Below are 22672 nucleotides of genomic sequence, written 5' to 3' on the forward strand. Positions count from 1 at the left end.
CCTAATCTGCAGAATCTTTCCAGGACTCAGATGAGGCTGCGAGGAGACACCTCTGCGTGCACCGTTTCACTTGCCCATCCTCAGGAGGACGTGCTCTGCTGAGCCAATCCTGCACACAGTAAGCTTTTAAAAGCAAGGAGCCAATTACAGCCTATGCAAAATAATTAAACAGCAGACAATAAAAACACATTCATTAACATACATTAACTACCATTTATTGCTAAACCTGCAATGCACAGCCCAAAACAGCAGATATGTCTCAAAGGAGCAAGACCAAATCCCCACAGCGCCATCCTCCATTGGGTGGCCTGCTTCCCAGTGTAGCAAGGGCCAGCTGCTCCTGAGGGGACAGGGAGCAAGTGCCGTGCCGTGCCGTGCCGCGCTGTGCCGTGCCGTGCCACGGTCCCAACCTGCAGTAGCATGCAAGGAGAGAACACACAGGACAGGGTGAACAGGACCTACAGGCAGTCCCAAGCTGAAATGGGACTGCTGGCCTTGGGGAGGGCAGGGGTCCCAGGTGGGACTGGTTGGGGTTGTTAAAGGCTATTAGTGCCCATGGGCCCTGGCAGTGCATCCGAATGAGTTGCCAGTGAAGACCCTCTGCTGGTTTTCTCTGATCCACGCTATCTAATTGACCGACACACAGCAAAGAAAACAGAGCAAAGAGGGCAAAGAGCAAGGTCGGTTTTACATGGTAAATAAATTATTCATTAATTGTTTTCAGAGCACAGACAGCACACCATTAACTTCCAGCAGTGACAGTTATTACTTGGAAAAATCACTCACAGCACTCTTTGCATACTTGTCCAGTAAGCTTTACAGATTACTCCACCACCCTGGTTTACCAATTTGGTAGCAGCACTTCAAGGTACCTCAGTTAATTCACGGACGCCTGTGGATAACACCAGCGTACAATTGTGTAACTAAAGATGGTCCCGCAGTACTGCTTTCTGCACAATCAGCCTCAGCCACGTCCATGTACCCGATCCAGAGGCAGGAGGCACGAACATGCGGGGAAGCTCCTGACCCCATGAGGAGCAGCGCTATGTGGTATGGTAAATGGGCCACAGTTTGGAAGTTTTTTCTACCAAGACGATGCACATCAGCTTCTTGCTGCCACACCTATCTCCTTAGCTACTGACAATAGTTCTCGGCAAACCAGACAAAACTTTGCCTACCAGGGACTATCTGTACCCAGTGCAATACCTTTTCTTCTGGATAACCATTCCAAACAAAATTTAGGTCCCTGGGCTATCTTCATCAGCTTCACTCACAAACTGCAGCAGGCAAAACCAACATAAAGATGTGCTCCGCTTTAAAAACAGGAGAAGGTGGGAAGACATTGAGAAAGTGCTACGAATTCATTGTGTTCATTTCTGTATTAAATACAACCAGGCTGCTGGGAGAATGAAATAGCATCACTTGCTTAAAACTCTGAGTGAGCCTTCCGAGGAGTCATAAATGAAAAGAAAAAGAACAGGATAGCATGGGCTCAGATTAAAGCCTGCCCTCTGAAAATTAGTGGGAAAAGTAAAGAAGGAAAAAGTGTTTGATTTATGTTGCTGAAGAAAAAGACATGCCAATATCCAAGGAACAACCTCAGGATTTTATTGTTTGGTTTTTTTTTTTAAATCAAGTCTAAATCCTGATTATATGAGGGAAAGGTTGAGAAACAATGAAACAAATATACACAGTTCCAGGCTGCTTAAATCATCTTCCAATAGCTTTTTAAGAATAAAACCATGGGTAGCTTTGTAAATGTGAGCTTTGGGAAAGACTGAGAGCCAGAGCCCTCCTGGGGCAGAAAACATGGACTGCAGTTAGCTGGGAGTAGGCATCGCATGTCAACATTCAAACCCAACGAACACAGCGGCAGATTTCTTTCTGTTCTTCTCCACTTAGAACTATTTATCCAAATAGTGCATAAAGTCAGCTCACAAGTGGGGCAGACTGCTGGTCTTCAGGAAAATCCAGCGGCGGGATTTTGCCCTGCTATGCGGGTAACTTGCATTTGGATCTTTCATGCTCATCACAAGTGCATCTGTGAGGGAGTAAAGCCAAAAGCTGAAGGAGGAACACTTCGGCCTGGTGAAGTTTGGTGACTAAACCCTCATTGACGCATCCTGGATTAGTTTGCATTATCCTCCCCAGGAGGGCAGCAGCCCCCTTTGCAAGGAGGATTTCCTCAATTTGCACATGAAGGGGGCTCTCAGCCCTGGAGCTGGGTCGAGCTCATCTGCACGGTGCAAGACGGGATGCAGGCAGGAAGGATGCAGGAACAACCACAAAACCACGGGCGAAAGGCAAAGAACAAATTTAATCTTGATACCTCATGGATCGGGGAATCTCTGGAGCAACGCCCAGGCAGAGGCAGGCAAGCGGGTGAGGCAGGCACCGCGGAGCTAGAGAGAGCCCTTATTAGCAAGAGAGTGAGAGCGCTCAGACACCGTGTTCTTGCCAGTATCTCAAGGGTTGGAGCAGGTGTAGTTTTCCCACTGTGCTTTGATCTTCTTCAACGAGAGGGCAGGATTCTCAAGCGGCAGATAAGGTGTCCTTGAGTCCTTAGCAGACTTATGTTATCTAAGTGCAGGTGTTCTGCTTGCAAGCACATAAGACTGAACAACAATTAGTGTGATATACGTGTGTGTGTTGTGGTTTGGCCTCAGATGTCAACAAAGAACCACGTGCCGCTCTCTCCGGCTTTCCCAATACGTGAAGAATTGGAAGAAAAAGGCAAAACTCGTGGGTTGAGACAAAGGCAGTTTAACAGAACAGCAAAGGGAACAAGAAAACAATAACATGGATAGAGGGATATACAAACACGGTTACGGAACCGCTATTCACCGACCGGACCCAGGACACCCCAGCCCACTCGCAGGGGTGACTTCCTGCCCCCTGCTCCGGCAGCTCAGGGTGGGCATGGCTCACAGGGGATGGAATGCCTGTGTCCCTGCCAGAGCCCGGAGAGAATTAATCCTATCCCCGCCAGAACCAGGACAACGTGTTTCCCAGCACCCCAGGTGTGAGTCACTTGATTGTGTTTACAATCCTCCTCGCCGATTTTCCGATCTTCCGTTACTTTCCCACACAAGGGCTCATATAATGCTGGTGTTAAGATTATCTCATGCCCAGGGGCTGCTGTGGGCTGCCAAGCCTGCAAGACACATTGGGATGGGTCATCTTGATTCTGTGAAGAGAGGGCAAAAAAAAGTGGATTGCTTGTGGCTGGTCTGAGCTTGGAAGATAAGAGGAAACAACTGAACTAGCAGAAACAGGTGAGCAGGCCACAGACGCATGGTACGTTTGTTCTGAACATTTGCAGTCTTTCTCCCACCCACTTCTTGTACCAACAATGTGCAGTCATACAGACATTAGACTGTTGATCAGACAGATTATTTAGGAACTGTTGAAATACAGGTTGACTTCAGCAACACTATGGTCCACTTGCAGAGGAGCACGTACTGTCAGTATGTAGGCCACCTGCAACAAGAAAAATGGCTTTATTGTGTCTGGTAACAGCCGAAAGTATATGCTCGCTGCAGCTGCAAAAGGACAGTGTAGATGTGTCAGATCTCCTAATTCATGGTGGAAGGTAGCTGAAGAAGAGGAAGAAGACAACTTAAAAGCCATGACAAGATCATCCTTTGCTGTTTTCTGCAAACAGCTAATTGCATTGCTTCTGGAAGGAGAAAAGAGATCTTTACCAGTAAACCCATGTAAAAGTGAAAGGGGTAGAAATGTTTATCCCTTAAAATCCCATTAGGTAAATAATCTGTTCAGGAATTCAAATCCCATGCTAAAGAGGGCCACACAGATACCGCTGCCAGCAGGTTGCCCATGCATGAGGATGCAGCTGCGTCCATACTGTCCTGTTCACTAGGGTTTTGAAAGAGCCATTGCACACAAATAAAAGCTGCATTCTGACCAATGCAACAGTGAGTCCCCAGCCACCCCACCCCACCCTAGTAATGTGCATTTCTTTATCAGCCTCAGCATGTAAGAACGTTCTAGCACTGCTGCTTCCACGCCAGCTTTCTTGCTATCCCCTCCTGACATGCTCAGCAAGACCACTGCTCTCTCTTGGCTCAGATCCTTCCCCAAGACTCCTTCTGCCACTAGCATTCGCACGAGCGGACTAGTTCAAACCCTGGTCCTGGGTGTGATCTGCTCATGCCTAGGAAGCTGACCAGGCTCCGAGACAGCAGGGGAGGCACAGGCAGAGATAGCAGTGAAGCGAGTCCCTGGAGGAGCTGGCTGCTGACCGCTGCTAAGGGCTCAAGGGCTCTACAGACCCAGGGGCAGTGTAGGAAGAAGTCCATCCATTTCTGCGCTTGAAAAAACACCCCAGCTGCAAGCACAGGCTTATCGCAAATGCTCGGCTTTATTTCTGAGTACTCCCCTCCCTTTGTACCATTTTCCTTAGTGAGTGGTTGTGGGTTTTCTTCCCAGGAATTTCTGATTAGCAAATGTCTCAGTAGTGTTTTAAGAATATAAATCTTACTGGGATCCTTAGCCTGAATGTAAAACACATGCAGCCTTTATTTAGCAGGTGTCTGCCAGGTTCACAGAGAGACCCAAAACCCAGGAGAACAACCAGTGCAGAGCAGAGCCACGCAGCATTGCTGAGTGGTGGCACTGTGTGGTAGGGACACAGCCTGGTATCATCTGCAGACCTTGTCTGATCCTCACGTTTATTCCGCAGTAAGCAAGGATTAATTGCTCAAGTTATAAGACTGAGTGTATCAAATCCTCACTTAACCCACCTCAATCCCACTGTTCTGTTAAAGACAGGACTGGCCTCAGTGAAGGCATGGGATTGTCTGGTCTACCCAGCTATCCCATCTGTGTAGGAAAGAAAGGCTAAAAGTTTACATCGTGGATGCCTATTTACTTACGTAGGCAGGGCAGGGAGCATGCTGCTGGTCTGGTGATGCATCATGGATGTGGACGGGAACCCCTCATGGTGCACTGCGAACGCTCCTGTGGGAGGGTAGTGGTGATGGTGGTGCACCACAGATGGCCTGGTCCTGTCTGCTTTCACAGCCAGGGGAGCAGCAAACTGTAGGTCCTTGTTGGAGAGAGACAAAGGGTAATTTGTGAAATCTGCACCCTCATTGGAAGGGTCCCTAGCTGAGGGGCTGGGTTCCCAATTGACCACCCCATGGCGGGTGTCCTTCAGCTAAAGGAAGTCCTTCAGCATGTATCTGGAGATGGGTTTTGCAGGCTCCAACACAGAAAGTGCAGCAAACACTCGGTGGTTTCAGATTTCACCTGATACTCAGAGGCACTCAGACCCCACTCCCCCCAATATATCCCACTGGTCCATGTCATGGAAACACACGGTGATAGGATCGCCTGGGGAGGCAGGTGTGCACCTGGGGGATACACACTCTTCCTCTGCCATCTTCCGTTAGACATGGGGTCTTCCACAGTAAGCTGCAGATGAGTCTGCTAGCTCTCCCAGCACCACCATCTGCCCCAGACGTCTCCTTCACAGCAAGAGGGAAAGAGTATTCAAAACAAGAAACTGCAAAGTTTAAGGAAAATAGAAAAGGACTTCTGTCCGAGGCAACACTCAGCACAGATCTAACAAAAGGAAGAGCCAGCACTGCCTGCCATTTCCACAGCAAGTCCACCCCAGGACCATGGCTGACGATGCCAGTGGGCCCCTCTGCGCCACAGGTGGCCTCTTGGGACTTGGTGCCCCGGAATGTGAGAGCTAGCAGCTGCCGTCGGGGGCTTTCTGTCCAGGGCAGACATTTGGTCCCAACAGGTGCAAAAACGCATCGGCTCCCTCGAGGCCATGGGATGGGCTATGGAGGAGGACTGCATTCCCTACCCCTCTGTTAAGCCCGGGGCTTGGGGCCTTTTAAGCCATCTGTTGCTTTTGCAAATAGCATGTAGGAAACGTGCAAGTGAGCTGGGCAAGGACTGCAGAACTGTGGCAGTTACTTTCTCAGCACCCAACAAGAAAAAGAAAACAAATCTTTCTTACGGCACAGGAAAAAGACATAGCCTGAAAATAGAGGGGTAGGAAAAGTATAGGGGAAGTTTTTGCAGCGCTGGGATGTCCCCTCCTCCTCGAAGATCAACTGTCCTTGCTTCTTAGGTAATAAATGCTACAGATTAGAGACTAGAAATACATTTTTCCAAAGCACTTAAGAACACTAAGGAGCTATATCACCTTGTTAAAAATAGCTTAGGAATAGGGCATCTAAGGACATGTTCAAAATTACATACCTCTTGCCAGGCACTGGTAAGGCATTTTGGAAAAACACCTATAGGGATCTACACCCCAAAATATGTTTAAAACCTGTCCTTTCAGAGCTCAGTAGCCATTGATTTTTCCGTGAGACAGGAATGAGAGCAGTGGGGCTCCAAGTATAATCACAAAATCCGTGCTTCAGCTCTAGCCCATTCGAAACTGCCAGGTCACATTTTACCAATTACAGGATTTGTAACATAAATATTGCCCTGCTGTTTACAGCAAGTGGACCTGCAGCAGCAGATGCCCAGTGTAGATCTCTTCCATGTACAGTCTGTTAGTGGTTCAACTGTAGGCCAGATAATTTTCAGAGCTGGAGTGAATCCAGTTTGCACTTGTGGAGGAGACGTTCTTTCACCGGGTCCTGTCACAGTGCTTATCATGGCACAGGGGCAGGCTGTGCTCTGCTCAGTCATAGTCTCCTAGTGCAGTGGATTTGAAGGTGCGCACAGCTGTTCAACATCCCAGGCTTTCTGCATGTTTTGTCCAGGCTCTGCACCTTCCCAAGGAAATCAGCCGTTGCCTTGTGTGAGCAACAATGCCCTTCAGACTCCAGTGTCGTTACCTGCTGTGCATGCTGAAGCAGGGGAGGGCTGGCTCCAGCGGGCTGCATGAACGACATCGGTGGGAGAGCCTTCAGCATCATGTTCTGCATGATGATCTGGTGCATCTGAGCATTCTGCATCAGCATCATCTCTACCATATCTGGGAAGAGGTCACCCCAAAGAAGAAAGTAAGGGCTTTATCAGCAACTGACAAGTAGCAGGGGCATCTTGGTAAGAAGTGCCCTCCAGTATGCAGACTGGTCATTGCAACCAAGACAAAGCAGCTGAAAGGGACATGTGAAGAATATTAGCCAGGCAGTGAAAAATTAATGTCTATGAATAAGACTGCTCGGACCAGCTCTTGTGTTTCTCCTCCCTTCTACAAGAAAGCTGCTGTTGAGCATCTTCTCTCTGTTAATTACCCCACAAGCCCACCCCTCTGGCTATGCCAACTGGAAGGCTGGAGAAGGACTGAGTGCTAGAGCTCTCTCTCTTACTCCAGAATGGACCAGCTCCTTACAGTACTCTCCATTGCTTCAGCTCAAGATCATTGATTTCCGTGTGAGAAGTTTCCTCAACTTTATGTGATATTGCAGTGCCACCTGGAGAGTCCGCTGCATGTGCATCAAATCTACTTACCACGATCTCTGGGTCCTAATAACAGAGGACTCGTGCAGTGTAACTATTCGCTTGAGGGGGGAAGGAAGGACGGAGAGGGGAGAAAAAAAGAAGAAAAAAAAAAATCAAGGCAACTCTCCTTTTCTTTTTTAACTGGTCATACCAAAAGTAGTTTACATCTACCAACTTCAGAAAAGTCATGCATGAATTGGAACTATTTTGTTTATGAAAATAAACTCTGATTGAAAAATTCGGACACTTAGATGAAGAAAGAGCTGAGAAATATTGCCGTTTCATGACTGAGGATTTCTCTGTAGGATAAAGAAACCTTTGGCTGAAGGTTGAGCCAGAGAAGTCATCCCAGTTTTGGTCATGTGTTATTTCACAGTAGCGTCCACCTATGTTTAGAAATAAACTCTTTATATTGGCATGCACTATATTTGGAACAGCACTTTCAGCTGTTCTGTCTTGGTTCCAAACATGGGGCATAATAAAAGTCTGTATTGTTCTGAGGAGACTGAACAGCAGGTTAAGAGGGAACAGAAGAATAAAAACAGATTTTAGAAGCCTGTTTGATAATTTTGTAATCATCTGTGCGCATGAGTTTGACCTGGTTAAGATTACTCAGTGCCATGGGTTGGGCTGTTTTGCTTTCCCAAGCTTCCCCAGCAGCTTAACCTTGCTTTGCTGAGTTTGTTGTCCCTTTTTCTTTAGTTTTAGCACCAAGAGTTTGTCAGAAAGCCTCTCAGAAATGGTATCTCGTCCGCTTATGGAGTGCAACTCCCACAGCTCCAGCAGCAGCCGGGTAATGAAATAGCATGTCACTAACTAGCTTGCTCACCGTCCCGTGCCCCCTTCTGCTTGCCGTGGCACCTTGCCTGCCCTCTCCAGGCCTGGTGATGGGAGCTGGCTACTAGACAGAGGGTGCGTTACCTTCTTTAATGCTTCCGGAGCGAGGGGCTGCAAAAGGCTGGGCAGGGGGGATCTGTGCGATCAGGGGGGAAGGGTGAGGTAACTGCTGGATGATGGTGGCAGGCTGAGGTGGTGCCTGAAAAAAAAAAATGGAAAATGGAGAAGTCGGGGTTGGTTTTGGCCAGCTCTCTCATCTTTGGGAAGGGAGAACAGTGGGTATCATCTGCCTGGACTTCAGTAAGGCTTTGGACAGTGTCCCACGAGAGCCTCATGGAGAAGATGTTGAGGTTGTGGGCTGTAGAGCAGACAGTGATGTGCATTGGAAACTGGCTGAACAGCTAGGCCAGAGCATAAGCAATCCTCCCACTCCTCTTGCTACCTCGTTCCTATGGTAAACCATTCACACTGTTAATTTTGTGCCTTATTTGTAAGACGATTTCCCTTAGATTTTGCCTAGGGCAGTAAGGGTCTGATACAACAGCAAGAGGCATATCTTCCTTTTCAGAGGGATGAGTGTTTCCATACAGCTCCCAAGCGGTTGTCTCGCGCTGGCACAGCACTAGTGGTGTTTCCTAGGAGAGAGGATCCTTACCATCTGCTGGATAATCCTTGGTGACTCCACTTGGGGAGCTGGAAAAGGTATCTGGTAGATGTGGGGGGGGGCAGCTATGTGGTTACGACAGTGTTGTCCAGCTGGTGCAGGGGGCTGTGAAAGCTCTTCCAGAAGGTGCTGCTCCTGCAAAATCAAGTATCTTCTGAAAGAAAACCTGGTCACAGAAAGGCAGACAGTATTGTTACACTCTCTGGACACCCTTCAGAGCCTGCAGCAGGGCGCAGCCTTGCTCACCAAAACCCAGCTGCAGAAACGTCCAGCACTGCTGTGTCTGACGGGCAGACCACAAGTGACTACTGCATGAAGGGAAGCACTCAACCAGTGCCCACAGAAATATAAAGAAAGTTTTTCTTCCCACATATCACAAAGCCACACAGTTTTCAGCACAAGCAAAAAGGAATGGAAAAAAAGTGAAGAACAAACTGCCAAAAGCCTGGGAAAATGTTTAATTAATGGTTGGTACTCTCCACAACTGAGGAATAAGTAACAGTTTCTATTGTCCCTATTTTGGTGGCATTAAAAATCCCTTCTTTGCATTTTGCCACTGCCCCGGAGAGCTTACGATACAGCAGTTCAGGACAAACAGAATCAACCCACCAACTAACTGAAGTGGGTGCAAGCTTCGTTAGCCGTAGTGAGGGAACACAAACTGCTCTCTGACCCCTCTCCCTGATTAGCTGGCCCAGCCTCTATACTCTGAGCCAGCAGAGGACTGAATACCGCCCAGTCAAAGAACTAAAGGACAGGAAAAAACTGAATCCACGTCGGCAGTGGATGTGCATATAACCTAGCCTTTTCTGTTGTTGCTGTCTACAGAGAGGGCTCTTACCCTAAGTTCATGCAGAAGATCGTTCCTTCGCCTTAGGGCACTTTGGAGCATATTGTCCCGTCTGTTCCCTGAGGGAAAAGTCCATTATCTTCTCAAAGAATCACAAAGACAGAGTTATTATAGCACCTACGTTATGAGATTAATCATGGAAAATGTGTTATAAGATAGCTTGACTTCCTCCATAAAAGACTTTAGGCTACTTTTCTTGTCAAATCCAACGAATGAACAGATAATGACTTTATGCCGCACGCAGAGACAGCTGTTCTGCACAGCCTCTACAAAGGCAATGCACCTTACCTGAAAATAAACTTTTCAGATTGCTCTCTAAAGCCCCCCTTAACCTCCTGGCTTAGAAACTCATTTCAGCCTGAAATTCTCTAGATATACTCTGTACATGCGAAGGATGTTTGTGTGAAGTGTAAAAAGAGTTTGTTGTGACGTATTGAAGAAATCTGCGTTTTGAACGTCAACTTTTCTGTTTCCTTTTTGTTCTGAATCAACTTCCTTTTCAGTTCTTCCTGCATACGGCTGATTTTGAACTCGCTTGAAAAGAAAATCAGAAAGAACGTTTTCAGCTACGCTGGAGGGATGCCTGGCATCTGCTCTGAAAAGCATCACTTTGTATTTTGAAAGTGTAAGTTGTTAAAGGGATTTTTAATTTTTGGCCACAGCATTGAAAGTTTTGTGCATTATCTCAAAGAATAGGAGCCCAAAGTACAATCTAGAAATATTACTGATCTTATACTAGTACCCTTTAATCCATAGATAATATAATTATAAACACTGCATGTGCCACACAAAGAAATTAATGCCACTGCATATAGCATGTGCAGCTGCCAGGAGAGTACTGTTGAAAGGAACACGCTGCGTGTACATGAAACATCGTAACAGTCTCTGAAAGGGTTTGATAAAGACACAAGTTATTTTAAATTCCCTTATTTATCAACTTCTAGCTTTTATAGAGAATTGTCTAAACTTTCAAAGTTTCATAAGCAGGCTGGGATTCCTGGCCTCTCTGCCCAAACCGAAGGGTTGTAATTGCACATGCATGATTTCCTGGTAAAACAGTTTCCCAGATCTTATCAACACAGTCCTCAAGACCAACTCTTTCAGCTAACAATTAGTTTCATAAGCTAAGTCACATATTTTCTCACTGGAAACCATATTCTGGTCTGCACAAGGCTGCATTGGTCAGCTTCAAAGGTGCAAAGCAGCATTAGTAGTGGAGTGTTCCTCCAGCGTGGAGGACAGACACACAGCTGTCCTAACAACTCCTTTACAGGATCACCAAAGCCAAACATACAGCTGGACTGCAACAAGGGCTCACTCCTAGGTATAGGAGCTAGAACATACAGGATAACCAGCAGTTTGCTCCAGCTGAACCAGCATCCACAGCTGAGAGGTTGCAGAGGACCCCTGTGCAGGACGTCATTCTTATGTCAGTGCTCGGCTGGCTGATCAAAAAAACCACCAGTTGAATAAATTCAAAAGATAAAACGTAGATAGCCGCACAGCATAGCAAGCCCGTTCTCCCTGCATCAAGGCCGCTAAGATTCAGTGTCTCAGTTAGGACCGAAACTAGTAAACAGACTGACATTACTGCACGAGCTACACCAGAACTCACATTTTTGCTACTCCCAATCCCCGGGGCTGCATACAGATTTAGATACACAGGCTGAGCTGGGGCAGCACTGACTCAAGTTCAGAGTCTCCTTCCTGCCCTGCCAAGACAGAACAAGTTCTGACTCCCAAATGCCCAACCACTGAGCACACAGAGGCCTCTTCCAGCTTTTAGGGAGGAGACATGATCATCTAGTGTGACCTGCTGAGGAACTCATGCCTGAGAACATCACTAAGCCCTTTCCAAATCACATCCATAATTAGAACAAATGCTTCTCTTTTACTTGCAGTTGGGAGAGGTGACTCCATCTTCCCTAGGTCCTCCTGTTCATTTTCTAGTCTCTGTTGGTAGAACCACAACAAGAACTGGTTATGAGTCAGGCAACAAAGTTCACAGCAATTTCCAACCCTACCTTACGGGCATAGGTTTGGGATGGAGGAGACAAACAATGCTTCTAAACTGCTAAATCACAGCTACAAGAAGTATTCATAGAAGTATGAAAAATCTAGTTATGGTAAAGGAATAGTCATGCTTCCAACTGGCCAGGCTATCCCAGACCTGGAAATTGATAGGACGGTGAATCGGGAGACTTAATACACCATTTATTTCATAGGGCAGAGAGCTGGATCATATGAAGAACTTGATGCCAGACACTCATAGGTGCACTAATAGACCTAAATGGCCTTGACAAGCTTCACCCGGGGCTTCCATCCACACCCACCACTGATGTGCCCAGGAGCCCCTTTAATCTTGGCTCTAGGTCTTAATTTCCTACCTGAGCTATACTGGATGAGTGTTGGTCTGCAGTTGAACCACAGCCATGCCTGTGACTGGCCATAGATCCTATTAACCCTGATCCCAACCTGCAGTCACTTCCCAGGTTGGCCTTGGAACTGCCTCATCACCATGAGCTTTCCTGATAGATCTGGACTTTTGATTGACCTTGGCCACCATCTCTGGCTCTGGCCTGCTTGTCTTGCTTGAGGACTGGCCAGCCAGGCCTCTATCCTGCTGGCTGTGTTATTGTGCTCAACTTCTTGCTCCTTAGGGAGCAGCTAGCCCTTGTTCCTCCCTGATGCTCAGAAATTAGAGACCTTTTTGCTCATACAAAGGCTCTTTTCTTGGTTCTGTGTGGCTCCACAGTGGTGAAAACTTTGCCATCAGATGGGTGCTGCATTTAAGACAAAAGGCTCTGCCATGGAGACAGATTAGATGCCTCTTCCAGCATTCACATCTCCAGGCAAACTGGTTTTCCTTCTAGACAACTCTAAGTAGCTTCTGGAGGACACTGAAGTAGAAGATCCACACTAGTGGATGTCAGATGTGCTGAGAGTGGAGGAACAGGGCTGAGTGGAGAACCCTAGGTGCATTAGTATATGAAGTCACAACAAGGAGCTGCTGGAACTCTGTGTGGCACCTCACACGCTTCCAGTGAAGGTCTGCCCATGTTTTCACCTGGAAACATAGCTTAAATGACAGTAGACAAAAAAGAAGACATAAAATTGCCTTAAAACAATTCAAGTTCCTCTTTACCCAAAATTTACTCCTAAGCTTTGCCTGTCACAACTTAAACTTGTTTCGAGCTATCTGGTGATGTGTCCCATAAGATCAGTCACTTTAACTCTATTTTTAATTTACTGTAGGTCCATGTAAAATTGCAAAATATTATTCTAAAAAGTGACAGTGACTGTAACACTACTGCACATCGCTCTGCCTCTGCTTGTGCAAAGGAAGAGGTTCTCAGTTGGCTGCAGATCCTCCTTGTATCTCGATAGAAATGTAATTATTTAAAACACAATGTTAATGCTTAAACATGCAAGAGCAAAAAGCAGAGCAAAGCTGACCATTTCACAGTTATTCCCTTACCTTTTCTAGAAGTTTGAGTTTCAGTCGTGTCAAGTGATCCGCCACTGAAGGATCCGTCATTATAGTAGTCTCCTGGAAGAGTAGGCAGGCAAAAACAGGTTAAAAAGCTAAGCGTAGGTTTTCAGTGGTCATTTTTTCCTTTCCACAATCCTCATAGAAGAATAATTCCATTAGAAAAAAAAATTACAAGATTGTGAGCAACTGAGGAAAGAAGAGAAAAGCTTCAGTTTCACTCCCAGGTAAAAATGAGTACAGATGTTCACCACAAGGTTACAGATGCCGCTTTTTCTGGCATTTCTTTCAATGCATTTTTGTGCTACAGGTTGCGATGGTCACAGAAGGGTAACTCAGGGTGAATATTTGTCTGTTCTTAGTGGTTGCTAGCCTTTTCCCTGGCGGTGGCACTAAACCTGGCTCTCTGCATTGTTAGTGTCTTCTACGTAGCTCAGAGTTTTGTGCCTGTAACCTGGTTGCTAAGTTTGTAGTGTCAATCCCCAATATAAACAATTTAATCTCTAGGTGTAGAAGCTTATGTACCTCTTGCAAAGCAAATGTTCAGCACATTATTGGACAAGAAAAAAAGAAATAAAAGCCAACGGTTCTTTAACAGAAGCCCAATCCTAGGGGTCATGTTATGATCTTGCTGATTGATACCCGATAGCAATATTTAACCCACTGTAAGGGGCCTGTACACGTTTGATGTAGCCCTTCGTATGAGTTTTCATTACCAGATAGTAAAAAAAAACTCAAAAAAATTAAGGTGCATAGCTGGAACTCATCCCAGGATGAATAGAAAGGCTGTGATACAACATCCTTTTGCTTACGATCTCCCAAGCAACCTGTGTAGGGTGTCTCCTCCCCCTCCCAGCAAAGCCCTACCAAGCATAAAAACAGGATAACATTTGTCAGTGACATCCATAAAATCAACACCAAGGCACGAGAAAGAAGCCAAGTATCATACTCAATATCACATTTTTAGCTTGGTTCTGCTCCTAGGAGAGCAAAATTACAACCCCATCCTTGGCCACAGCAAAGCTGCAGCTGAGCCACTGCTGGCAGCTGGAGCAGCTGATAGATGCTTGTAGGTAGCTGCGTGGGAGCGGCACAGATCACCTCCTCCAGCTGTGACCCACACACCATGTGTGTGAAATCTGTCCTTAAAAACGCGCAGGCTGGTAGTCACTGCAGAGGTTACAGAAACTGAGATGTACGGAGCCTCAAAATAGCTGTGCCATGTCAGAGCTGAGGCTCAGCTTTCTCTGGCAGGGCTCATTTGCACATTTTGTGGGTGACATGGCAGAACAGAAAACCCTCTCACCTGCCAGATTTCCTGAGAAACACCTCAGTGTACGTTTTTGTATTTTAAAACCCCAATAGATTTTTCTCCCGTTATCTCTAACATCTTTGATCCCTTCATCTTTTGGGTAGCTGCAACAACCTTATGACAAGGAGTTTCCTAGTTATCTTAAACTTAAGCATAAGCCTTACTTAACTTACTTAACTACACAAGTAAACTGCATAAGTATTGTTTACTTAAGTGTTGGGGGGGGGGGGAAAGCTTACATTTAGACTGTTTTAAATCTAGATTCCTGAAAAGATTATTGGAAATCTTCTCCTTTGCTATGTAAAATTTATACTACTGTTCTCCATGCACTTTTTCCATACTGTTTGTGACTTATATTCTTGTATCATATTCCCATTCAGGTGTCTCTTTTCTAAGCAAGAGGATCTATCTATTTCATCCTCAAACAGCAGATTTTCCGCGTTCATTGATCTCATAACTCAGCTGGGAAGATATAATGCAAAAGCCCTCATGGACTGCTCTCGTACGCACCTCTTGTCCTCCGCTATCGGCCACTCTCAGAAGATGCTGCATCAGCTGCACCTTTTATCGCGCCATGGCTGTATGTCCCTTTGTACAGTCTCATGTTTATCCTAGTACCTTTCTACTTCATAAACCCTTTTGTGGTGGGGTAACTGGGGTTGTGGGCAGCATTCAGGCAGCAACGTAGCAAAGCAAACTATGATGTTGGCATCTCCAGGCAACTACAACAGCAGCGAGCCTGCTATTAGTCATTGCTGAGGCTGTAGTAGGCTTTGTTTTACTGCTGACAAATATTGAGCTGATGTTTTACCATCAACTGGTTCAATAAAGTGCTCCTAGAAGTTAAATTTCTAGAGCCTTCATTGCAGTATGAATAGAGGGTTACAAGAAAGGCTCACAAAAAGAACTAAGTATTCCATTAAACATACAGCACCGGCGTTTAGCAACTGAGTTGACTATAGAGGACAGGAAGAGAGAGAAACTTCTGCTTGATGTGACAGGTATCCTGGAGAAAATACAATACTAGGTAAAAAAAGCTTGCAAGCAAATCTGCTAAGGGATCTTTCTTTTCCTTATGGATACCCTGGTCACAGTGGGATCCCTACTTTAGGGGCATCTTACAACCTGCTAATTAATGACTTGCCCGAAATCTGCCAGCCAGACACAAGAGGATCTTGCAAAAAAGGATCTATATATAGAATACTGTGCCTAATTTTAGACACGGTGGCTTAAGAGGGAAAGGAAGTCCAGAAAAAAGAAGTTCTGAGGAAGACTTGGAAGAACCAACTTTCTTTAATTAATAAGTAGATGGTGAGGACAGGACAGGCTAGAAATCTTTAAATAAACGAAAGAATACAATCAAGAGCAGGGTGGGGGAGTTTCTGTCTGAAAAGACTGGGCGAGAAGCACTTGACTTAGTGAGGGAGAGGAAAACCTGATTAAAAAAATGAAAAAAAAATCTTAATTATATAGTGAGATAAATGATGGAGCAGCTATCTAAGAAAAAACTTTCACAAAAGTTGTTTAAAAATAATATAGAAAAGCAGCTGTGGTGAACATTGGACTGTTAGATTTCTCCTCAGATACAAGAATGCGTTAAATAACCTGGTGAGGTCCATGCCGGTACTACATTTCTACAATATCTTTTATTGATTTTGATACTTTATGCCCTTAATTTTAATTACTATGATTTCTAAAACACAATATAAAAAGAAACAAAGAAACTGACACACCTTGAAATATCCAGAGACAGTAAACTTTCACGCTCTGGTTCCACAGGGAGATTCAGTCTTAGAAGAGTGTTTTATTTTATTAAAAGAGAGTTCAAAGAAAAAAAAAACAAAACCAACCCACACACATATAAAATCACCAATGGAGAAGTACATACAATTTCCTTCCAATCAACTGTCTGAGTCTGCTAATTGTAATGTTGCAAGTTAACAGTCTAGAGCTCTTGTTAGGCTGCTTGGCATTTACAAGCATTGTAAAAATGTCCTATCTGCATTTGAAACTAAACGTATGAATAAAACATATTCTACAATTAGAGTTATTTCATGCCACTGTCGTATAACAATGTGCAATGTTGTTTTTTACTGTTATTTCCGAAAACAGTGATCCTAGTTTGAACCAAATTATACTTACAATAAAGTTCTTCTTACTTATGATAAAGTACACTATAGCAATCATATTCTATACTTACGATTATTGTCTTCTTATACTACAATGGCAAACCCCTGGCCTCTACAAACACTGCTCATTTATTTGCAGATAGGTTACAGCAGCACCCAGAGTTCTCGGTAAGGTTTCATTACCAGCCTGATCTTGGTGCAGCATTATCAGTGCTACTGCTAATTTAGTGAAGGTATAAATGACCTCTAGTACTTTTATGGTTATAAAACCATAAAAGGTTTACGGGAGGATTGGCCCCAGCAGAAACAGAGGTGGTGGCCCTGCCAGCCTGCCCGGTTGGATTCAGCTCCCCCACTGCAAAGCATCACTCACAGCACAGAACCCAAGTTCAGGTGCTGGCAGGACAATTTGGGTGGTACTCAAACAGGGTTGCTGGTACTGGCTGATTGCTAGCTAGCTGACACGCTGTCGGAGACAGGTCCCTTTCAAACATTTCCACTTGAGTCAATTTAATTAGATTAGCACTAGAAATCCTGACATTTTAACAGACAGGGGTATAAGAAAATACAATGCATGAGTTGGTTATTTTAAAAAAACAAAAACCACAACAACAAAAAACCAATAAACCAAAATCCATTAAACCCAAACAAACATGACTTATTTATTCTACATTTTTAGCTGGAGCAAGAAGTCAAAGCAGTAATTTATTTTAAACCAAATTTTTTTTGTGACATATCTCATGTAACAGAATTCCCATTATAAATGCCACAATATGTTATCTTTTTTCTTTAAGAAACTTTGTTCTGAGCTTACCATTTTCCTTTTGCTTCTCAGATTACACAAACTTTTACACTAGGAAATTTCATAATTCAGACTCTATCTCTTAGCATTGACTGGGGACAAACGCAGAATCCTGGCTATGGGGTCAGAGGACATGGCAGTACTACCAGGAAAAACAAATAAACAAAACTCTCAAAACAGCCAATGGCTAACAGAGCAGGAGGTGACCAGAATTAGCATCAGGAGTCTGTCCTCACTGTCAGATCTAACATCCCAGTGTGGTTTGCTTGCTGAAATTTCCATTCTTCTTGGAAGAGCCAAACTGGTCTTGAAGAAAAGGAAAGCCAATGCATACTGTCCCCTGGCAACCTGTGCAGTAGTTTAAAACTTAACCTTTACCTTAGCTGTGGACACAGACAGGCATCCTGAAGCGTAGAGAAAGCCTTGCCAACCCTTCGTTGCTCCTAGCATCCTCAGCTTTCTCTTTGGAATATTGAGCATGCACTGCTCCAGTCTTTTTGTTGTCTATGCTGAAACACTTACATGAAGATAACGTGGGAGGCTTGCACAAAATGGTTTATTCCAAGAATGCGATCATGGATGGCGGTTGACATAGCGTGGGAAACCCAGACAGCATAGGCACAGCGCAGGGGAGCGGCAAGCTCCAGCTCATGACCTGGATCTCGCAACATCCAAATTCGGGGCAAAAGCCCATACAGAGAAGAGCCAAGCTTAAGGACCAAATGCATAGAAAGGTCCAGGGATAGAAAAAGGGTTCATGAAAACGCTCGTATGTCCATGTTCTTAGAAAGAAAAAGCCAGCGTATCACAAGAGTTTACCTCTGAACTGAGCCAAGTAACAAATTTGATTAAAGCATGTCTTTTCCAGCATGATTTAATGACATCAATAGGCAAAAAAAGTCACCAGATTTGTAGATGACTGTAAGATTAATTGCTCTCAATATTAATAAAAGAGCACCTAATTTCTCCCTTGTTATTTGACAATTATTTCCAGATCTTAGCTCTTGCTGTGCCCGTACTTCCCGGAAGAAGGGATTCCGCAAGGGAACTCCTCACAATTCACTTGCCGCAATGGAAACAAAGCGGTGAGACGCTGCAACACCGAGACGCAAAATATAAACAAAAGGCAGACTAGGCGTGCTGCAAAGGGTAATATTTCTACACACAAGTTTATAACCAAGGCGGGGGGGGGGGGGGTCAACCTCCCCGTGCCAACACCTCCCTCTGTCTTCAACGGGGCTAGGGACCAGGCCGCCATGCCGGGATCGGTCACGGAGGGGCAGAAACGGCAGACGGAAAAACACGGCTCCCACAAGCAGCCCCTCCATCGCGGAGGGCCAGCCTCGACCCGGAGCATCAGCGGCGGCAGAGGGAACCGGGCAGCCGCGGCCCCGCGCCGGAGGCCGCCCAGGCCGGCAGCTCGGCCACGGCGGGGTGAGCTTTCCCCCGGCCGCCGCTCCCCTCCTCCCATTGGCTGCCTCCCGCCGCTGGGCGGGGCCGTGGCTGGCGGCCCGTTTGAAACTGGCCATCCAGCGCAGTGCGGGCGGCGGGCGGTTACCCTTCCCCATTGGTGGCTGCTGAGGAGAGGCGGGCACTAGCGGCAGCCAGGGCGGAGGCAGAAGGCGCGCCGCTGCTCGCGCTGCCTGTCCCAAGGAGTCAGTTAGCGGGATTGGGCGGGGCTAGGCTAACGGCTGCTCTCGGCATTGGCTGACGAGCCTCCTGGGTACGGTGATTCTCACCAATTCCCGGAGAGCTTCCTCCCTTCCCGGCAGGATGGGCCGGCCCCTCCTCTCTTATTGGCCAGCGCTGGCTGCCGCCGCCTCGCGGTTGGCGGTGGAGCCGAGGCGGGCGGGGAGAAGGCTTTGGGGCGGCCATGACCGAAACTTCTGTGCCCCCTCCGGTGTGACAGTTGGAGCAGCGAGGGGCGCGTGGTGGGCCCGGCCGCCGTGCCGCCTCCAGCCCCCCTGCTTGTTCGCCACATGGAGGCGGAGGAGGAGACGCGGAGGCAGAAACTGGAGGCCGGCAGGGCCAAGGTGAGGGGGTCCTGGCTTGGCCTCGCGCCCGGCGCCCTGCGTTGCTCCCGGCCGTGTACAGACCGGGAGGGCCTGGCGGGTGGGGGGGGGGGGCGGGCTGGCGAGGGGCCGGCTCCGGGAGCCGCCCGCGGCATCGCCTCTGCCCGTTCCGGGCCTCTCCCGCGCGGCGGTGCGCCGGCGGGTTTTCCCTCGTTGCGTGGCGGCGTTGGGGCCGCATTTGAAGCGGCACTCGGGGCCGGGCGGCGTCAGTGCTGAAGCGCTGCTGTCAGTTCGGAGCTGTGTCGGGAGATGGGATTTGTTTACCTGAGTAACGCGGTTCTGTCAGAAATAAATATGGCTGGCGGTGCTCCCTCAACGTAGGTTGTTTGGAAGGTTTCCCGAATTGTGACAGAGGTATATAAACACGATCTTCAGTCAGCAAGGAGCAGCTTAAAGTAGTGCATATATCTTCCCCCGGGTTCTGGTTTGAGTTTTTTTGTTTGTGTGTGTGGATGTTGGTGGCTGTTTTTTTGTTTGCATTTTGTTGTTGGGGTTTTTTCCGCCCTGTTCTCCCATTTTTACCTGTGTTCCCACTCAGTTATTTGTGAAAATACCATATTTCCAGGTGAGAATACCCAAGCATAGGTGTTGCCTGTTTTACTGCTTCAGTGACTGGTCCAGTTGCACGTGCAGCTGCAGGTGTGTTACTGGAGAACTGTGTTGGTTTGGTTGTTTCCAGTCGTGCTGTTAGGGGACACTTCACACGCTTTGGGCAGTTACGTGCCTTCAGTCAGTTGCGGTTTGGTGGGGCTGTGCTCGTATGATGTGACTGATGTATAAAGGTAACATTGTCTTAGCAATTATTGACTGCAGCTATGATATTAGCACTTGATGTGTATTAACCCTCTTAGGTAAAAACTTCTGCTTTGTTTTTGTAATGATGTTCAAGAAGCTCGTTAGAAATGACTGACTACTTTTAATTCAGCATTTCTGCTGTTTTTTGAGCTGTTACCGTGATATTTCCCTTCTGTGAATCTACTGATGAGTAAGGCTTGCAAGTCTGCAGCTACAGCTTTTCCCTGTTCTCACTATCCCAGTAGGACTGGAATTGGGGGACTGTGGCTACATGGGGATAGCTGAGGCTGCACAGGGTTTCGAGGGGTTTGGACGGATCAGATCTTTCCGTGATGTGCTACAGCCTCTTCACCCCGATACCACTCCTAATGATTCTCCCACAGACGTAGGGGGCATGGCCCTTTCTGCAGGGAACCTGTCTGTAAACCTACATAGTGGGATTAGAGGTGGCTTGGAACTGTACTGTCTGCCTCAGCAGTCTTCTGTGTTTCTGTTTCAGCTTGCTCTTCCCAGTGCTGTGCAGAAGGCAATTAAAGAGAGTGTTACTGGGAGGTGTGGGGTTGTGGCTGGAGCTGCACTGAAGCAGCTTGATGGTGGGCAATACAACTCCTCTGTCCCTGGCCTGTCCCACCCAGATGCTGTCATGGTTGCCGCGCGCGCCACTCCCACTCAGCAGCTCCTCATCTGCTTGCCCTCCCAGCCTTGATATGTGCTATGTGGGAACAATTTCGTGATTAGTTTTTTGATTAACATCAAGAGAGGAAACTGAGAACAGGAGTTCTTCTCTTCAGGTTGAAAAGTTGCATTGGTTGTGGCAAGGCTTAAGTTAACATTTCTTTTGTAACCCTTTTCTAAGTACAGTATCTGTTTATAGTTAGAGAAAAATGTGATAAACTTGCCTTGAATAAGTTATTAGTTCCCACCTGTTGTACAGCTGTTGCTTGCCATTGAAAAAAAAAAAATAGGGACTTGCATTAAATTTCAAGTTATGTGTGCAGAGCCAATGTTGAATTTTTTTCTTTTTTTTAAAACTGTGTGCCAAAAGTCGCTCATCTCACCATTTAAAAAAAAATTGTTAGCAGCCCATCAACGTTCTTATTGCATGGTATTGTTTACCTGGTATACTGAGAGGAAAGAAAGGATTTAGAAAGGCTGAGATGGTGGTAGTGCTTCCTCTGTTTATTAAAATGTCACAGAGACCCATTATTTAGCAGATCATGGGCACCAGACAATTTTCAAAAAACACCCAGACAAATGAATGGAAGCAATATCCGTTGGGGCTTATTAAACGCAAAGGTAGTTTGGCGTTGGAAGGCAAACACATGAGCTGCAGATTCCTTAGTATGCTCTCGCCCAATTTCTAGCATGTATGGCTGTGTGCTTGCCCTGGTTGTGTATCTTTACTTATATACCTGCAGTTGTAGACCTAACTTACAGAACAGATGTATATTGGGCTAATTACTGTAATAAATGCAGCTTTAGTCTTGCTCAGTGTTGTTAAGCCCGTAGTAGGATATGGTCATGCTGCTGAGTAGGTGGTCTGCAGGACTGTATCCAGAAACTTCCTCTGAATAGCTTGTGTTTTTGAAGGCTCTTGTATAATAGAACAGTAGGGAAATGTCCCCCTCTTTTGTTCTTCTCCTTCCTTTTTTCTTGCTTTCTTTGCACTGCCCTCCTCATGAATACAAATGCGAGTTTGAAAGGGAGAAGTAACTGAGAGCAGGTACAGTATTTCCTTCCTGTGGTGCAGGCCTACAGCAGCTTAAGGTGATCCCATCTGCGGACCGATACGTAACTGTTCAGTGTTCATCCAAATCAGTTTACTGAATGACCGTACCACAATACTGTGAGGGTGCTCATGATGCCGGGGGATAGGAGTGCAAGGCTAGTTGTGTGTGTTGTAGCAACCTGACTTCTAGCAACCCGTGCAGTCATGGTTAACTGCAGTCTGATACTGGATACTGCTTGACTCTGGAGGGGTCAACTGCTGTGGGGTTTTTTGTCTTCCCCCTGCTCGCCCCCCCCCCCCCCCCCCCCCCCCCCCAAAAAAAAAAATAAAATTTGTCTTTGGCATCTTTAAATTTTAGTGTGCTAAATGGTGACTTGGGAAAGGAATATAATGTGGATGTTTTCGTCTTTAAACTAGTACTTGCATTAATCTTTTTCATATAGAAATAAAAACACTGTTACTGAAATGCATTTAAATTATCTCCAAGTAATAACACTAATAATAATTTAAACTGTTATATTAGTTGGAAATGGTCATGATTTGGCAGCTAAG

General features: G+C 46.2%; 2 protein-coding genes across 3 annotated transcripts in view; one reads left to right on the forward strand and one right to left on the reverse strand.

Annotated features, from left to right (window-relative positions):
- Nucleotides 1-1585: 1585 nt before the first annotated feature.
- C7H21orf58 (chromosome 7 C21orf58 homolog) lies at nucleotides 1586-18885 on the reverse strand. 2 transcript variants are annotated; one of them, XM_063342455.1, is made up of 9 exons: nucleotides 17903-18885; nucleotides 13270-13341; nucleotides 11687-11744; nucleotides 9783-9850; nucleotides 8933-9076; nucleotides 8362-8476; nucleotides 6831-6970; nucleotides 4896-5068; nucleotides 1586-3187 (listed from the first exon to the last, which is right to left on the reverse strand). In XM_063342455.1, exons 1-9 carry the CDS (start codon nucleotides 18002-18004, stop codon nucleotides 3118-3120), a joined length of 942 nt encoding a protein of 313 aa, XP_063198525.1. In that variant the 5' UTR covers nucleotides 18005-18885; the 3' UTR covers nucleotides 1586-3117. The 2 variants fall into 2 exon arrangements, with proteins under 2 accessions (XP_063198525.1, XP_063198526.1); XM_063342456.1 differs by having other exon boundaries at nucleotides 1586-3480.
- A 516-nt stretch (nucleotides 18886-19401) lies between these two features.
- PCNT (pericentrin) overlaps nucleotides 19402-22672 on the forward strand; it is a 104756-nt gene continuing 101485 nt past the window's right edge. Inside the window, exon 1 of the mRNA XM_063341208.1 lies at nucleotides 19402-19557. Within this exon, the coding sequence (XP_063197278.1) occupies nucleotides 19504-19557 (54 nt within the window). The 5' untranslated portion in view covers nucleotides 19402-19503. The remainder of the gene's footprint in view (nucleotides 19558-22672) is intronic.

The sequence above is a fragment of the Chroicocephalus ridibundus genome, chromosome 7 (assembly GCF_963924245.1).
Source record: "Chroicocephalus ridibundus chromosome 7, bChrRid1.1, whole genome shotgun sequence".
NCBI classification, from domain to species: Eukaryota; Metazoa; Chordata; class Aves; order Charadriiformes; family Laridae; genus Chroicocephalus; species Chroicocephalus ridibundus.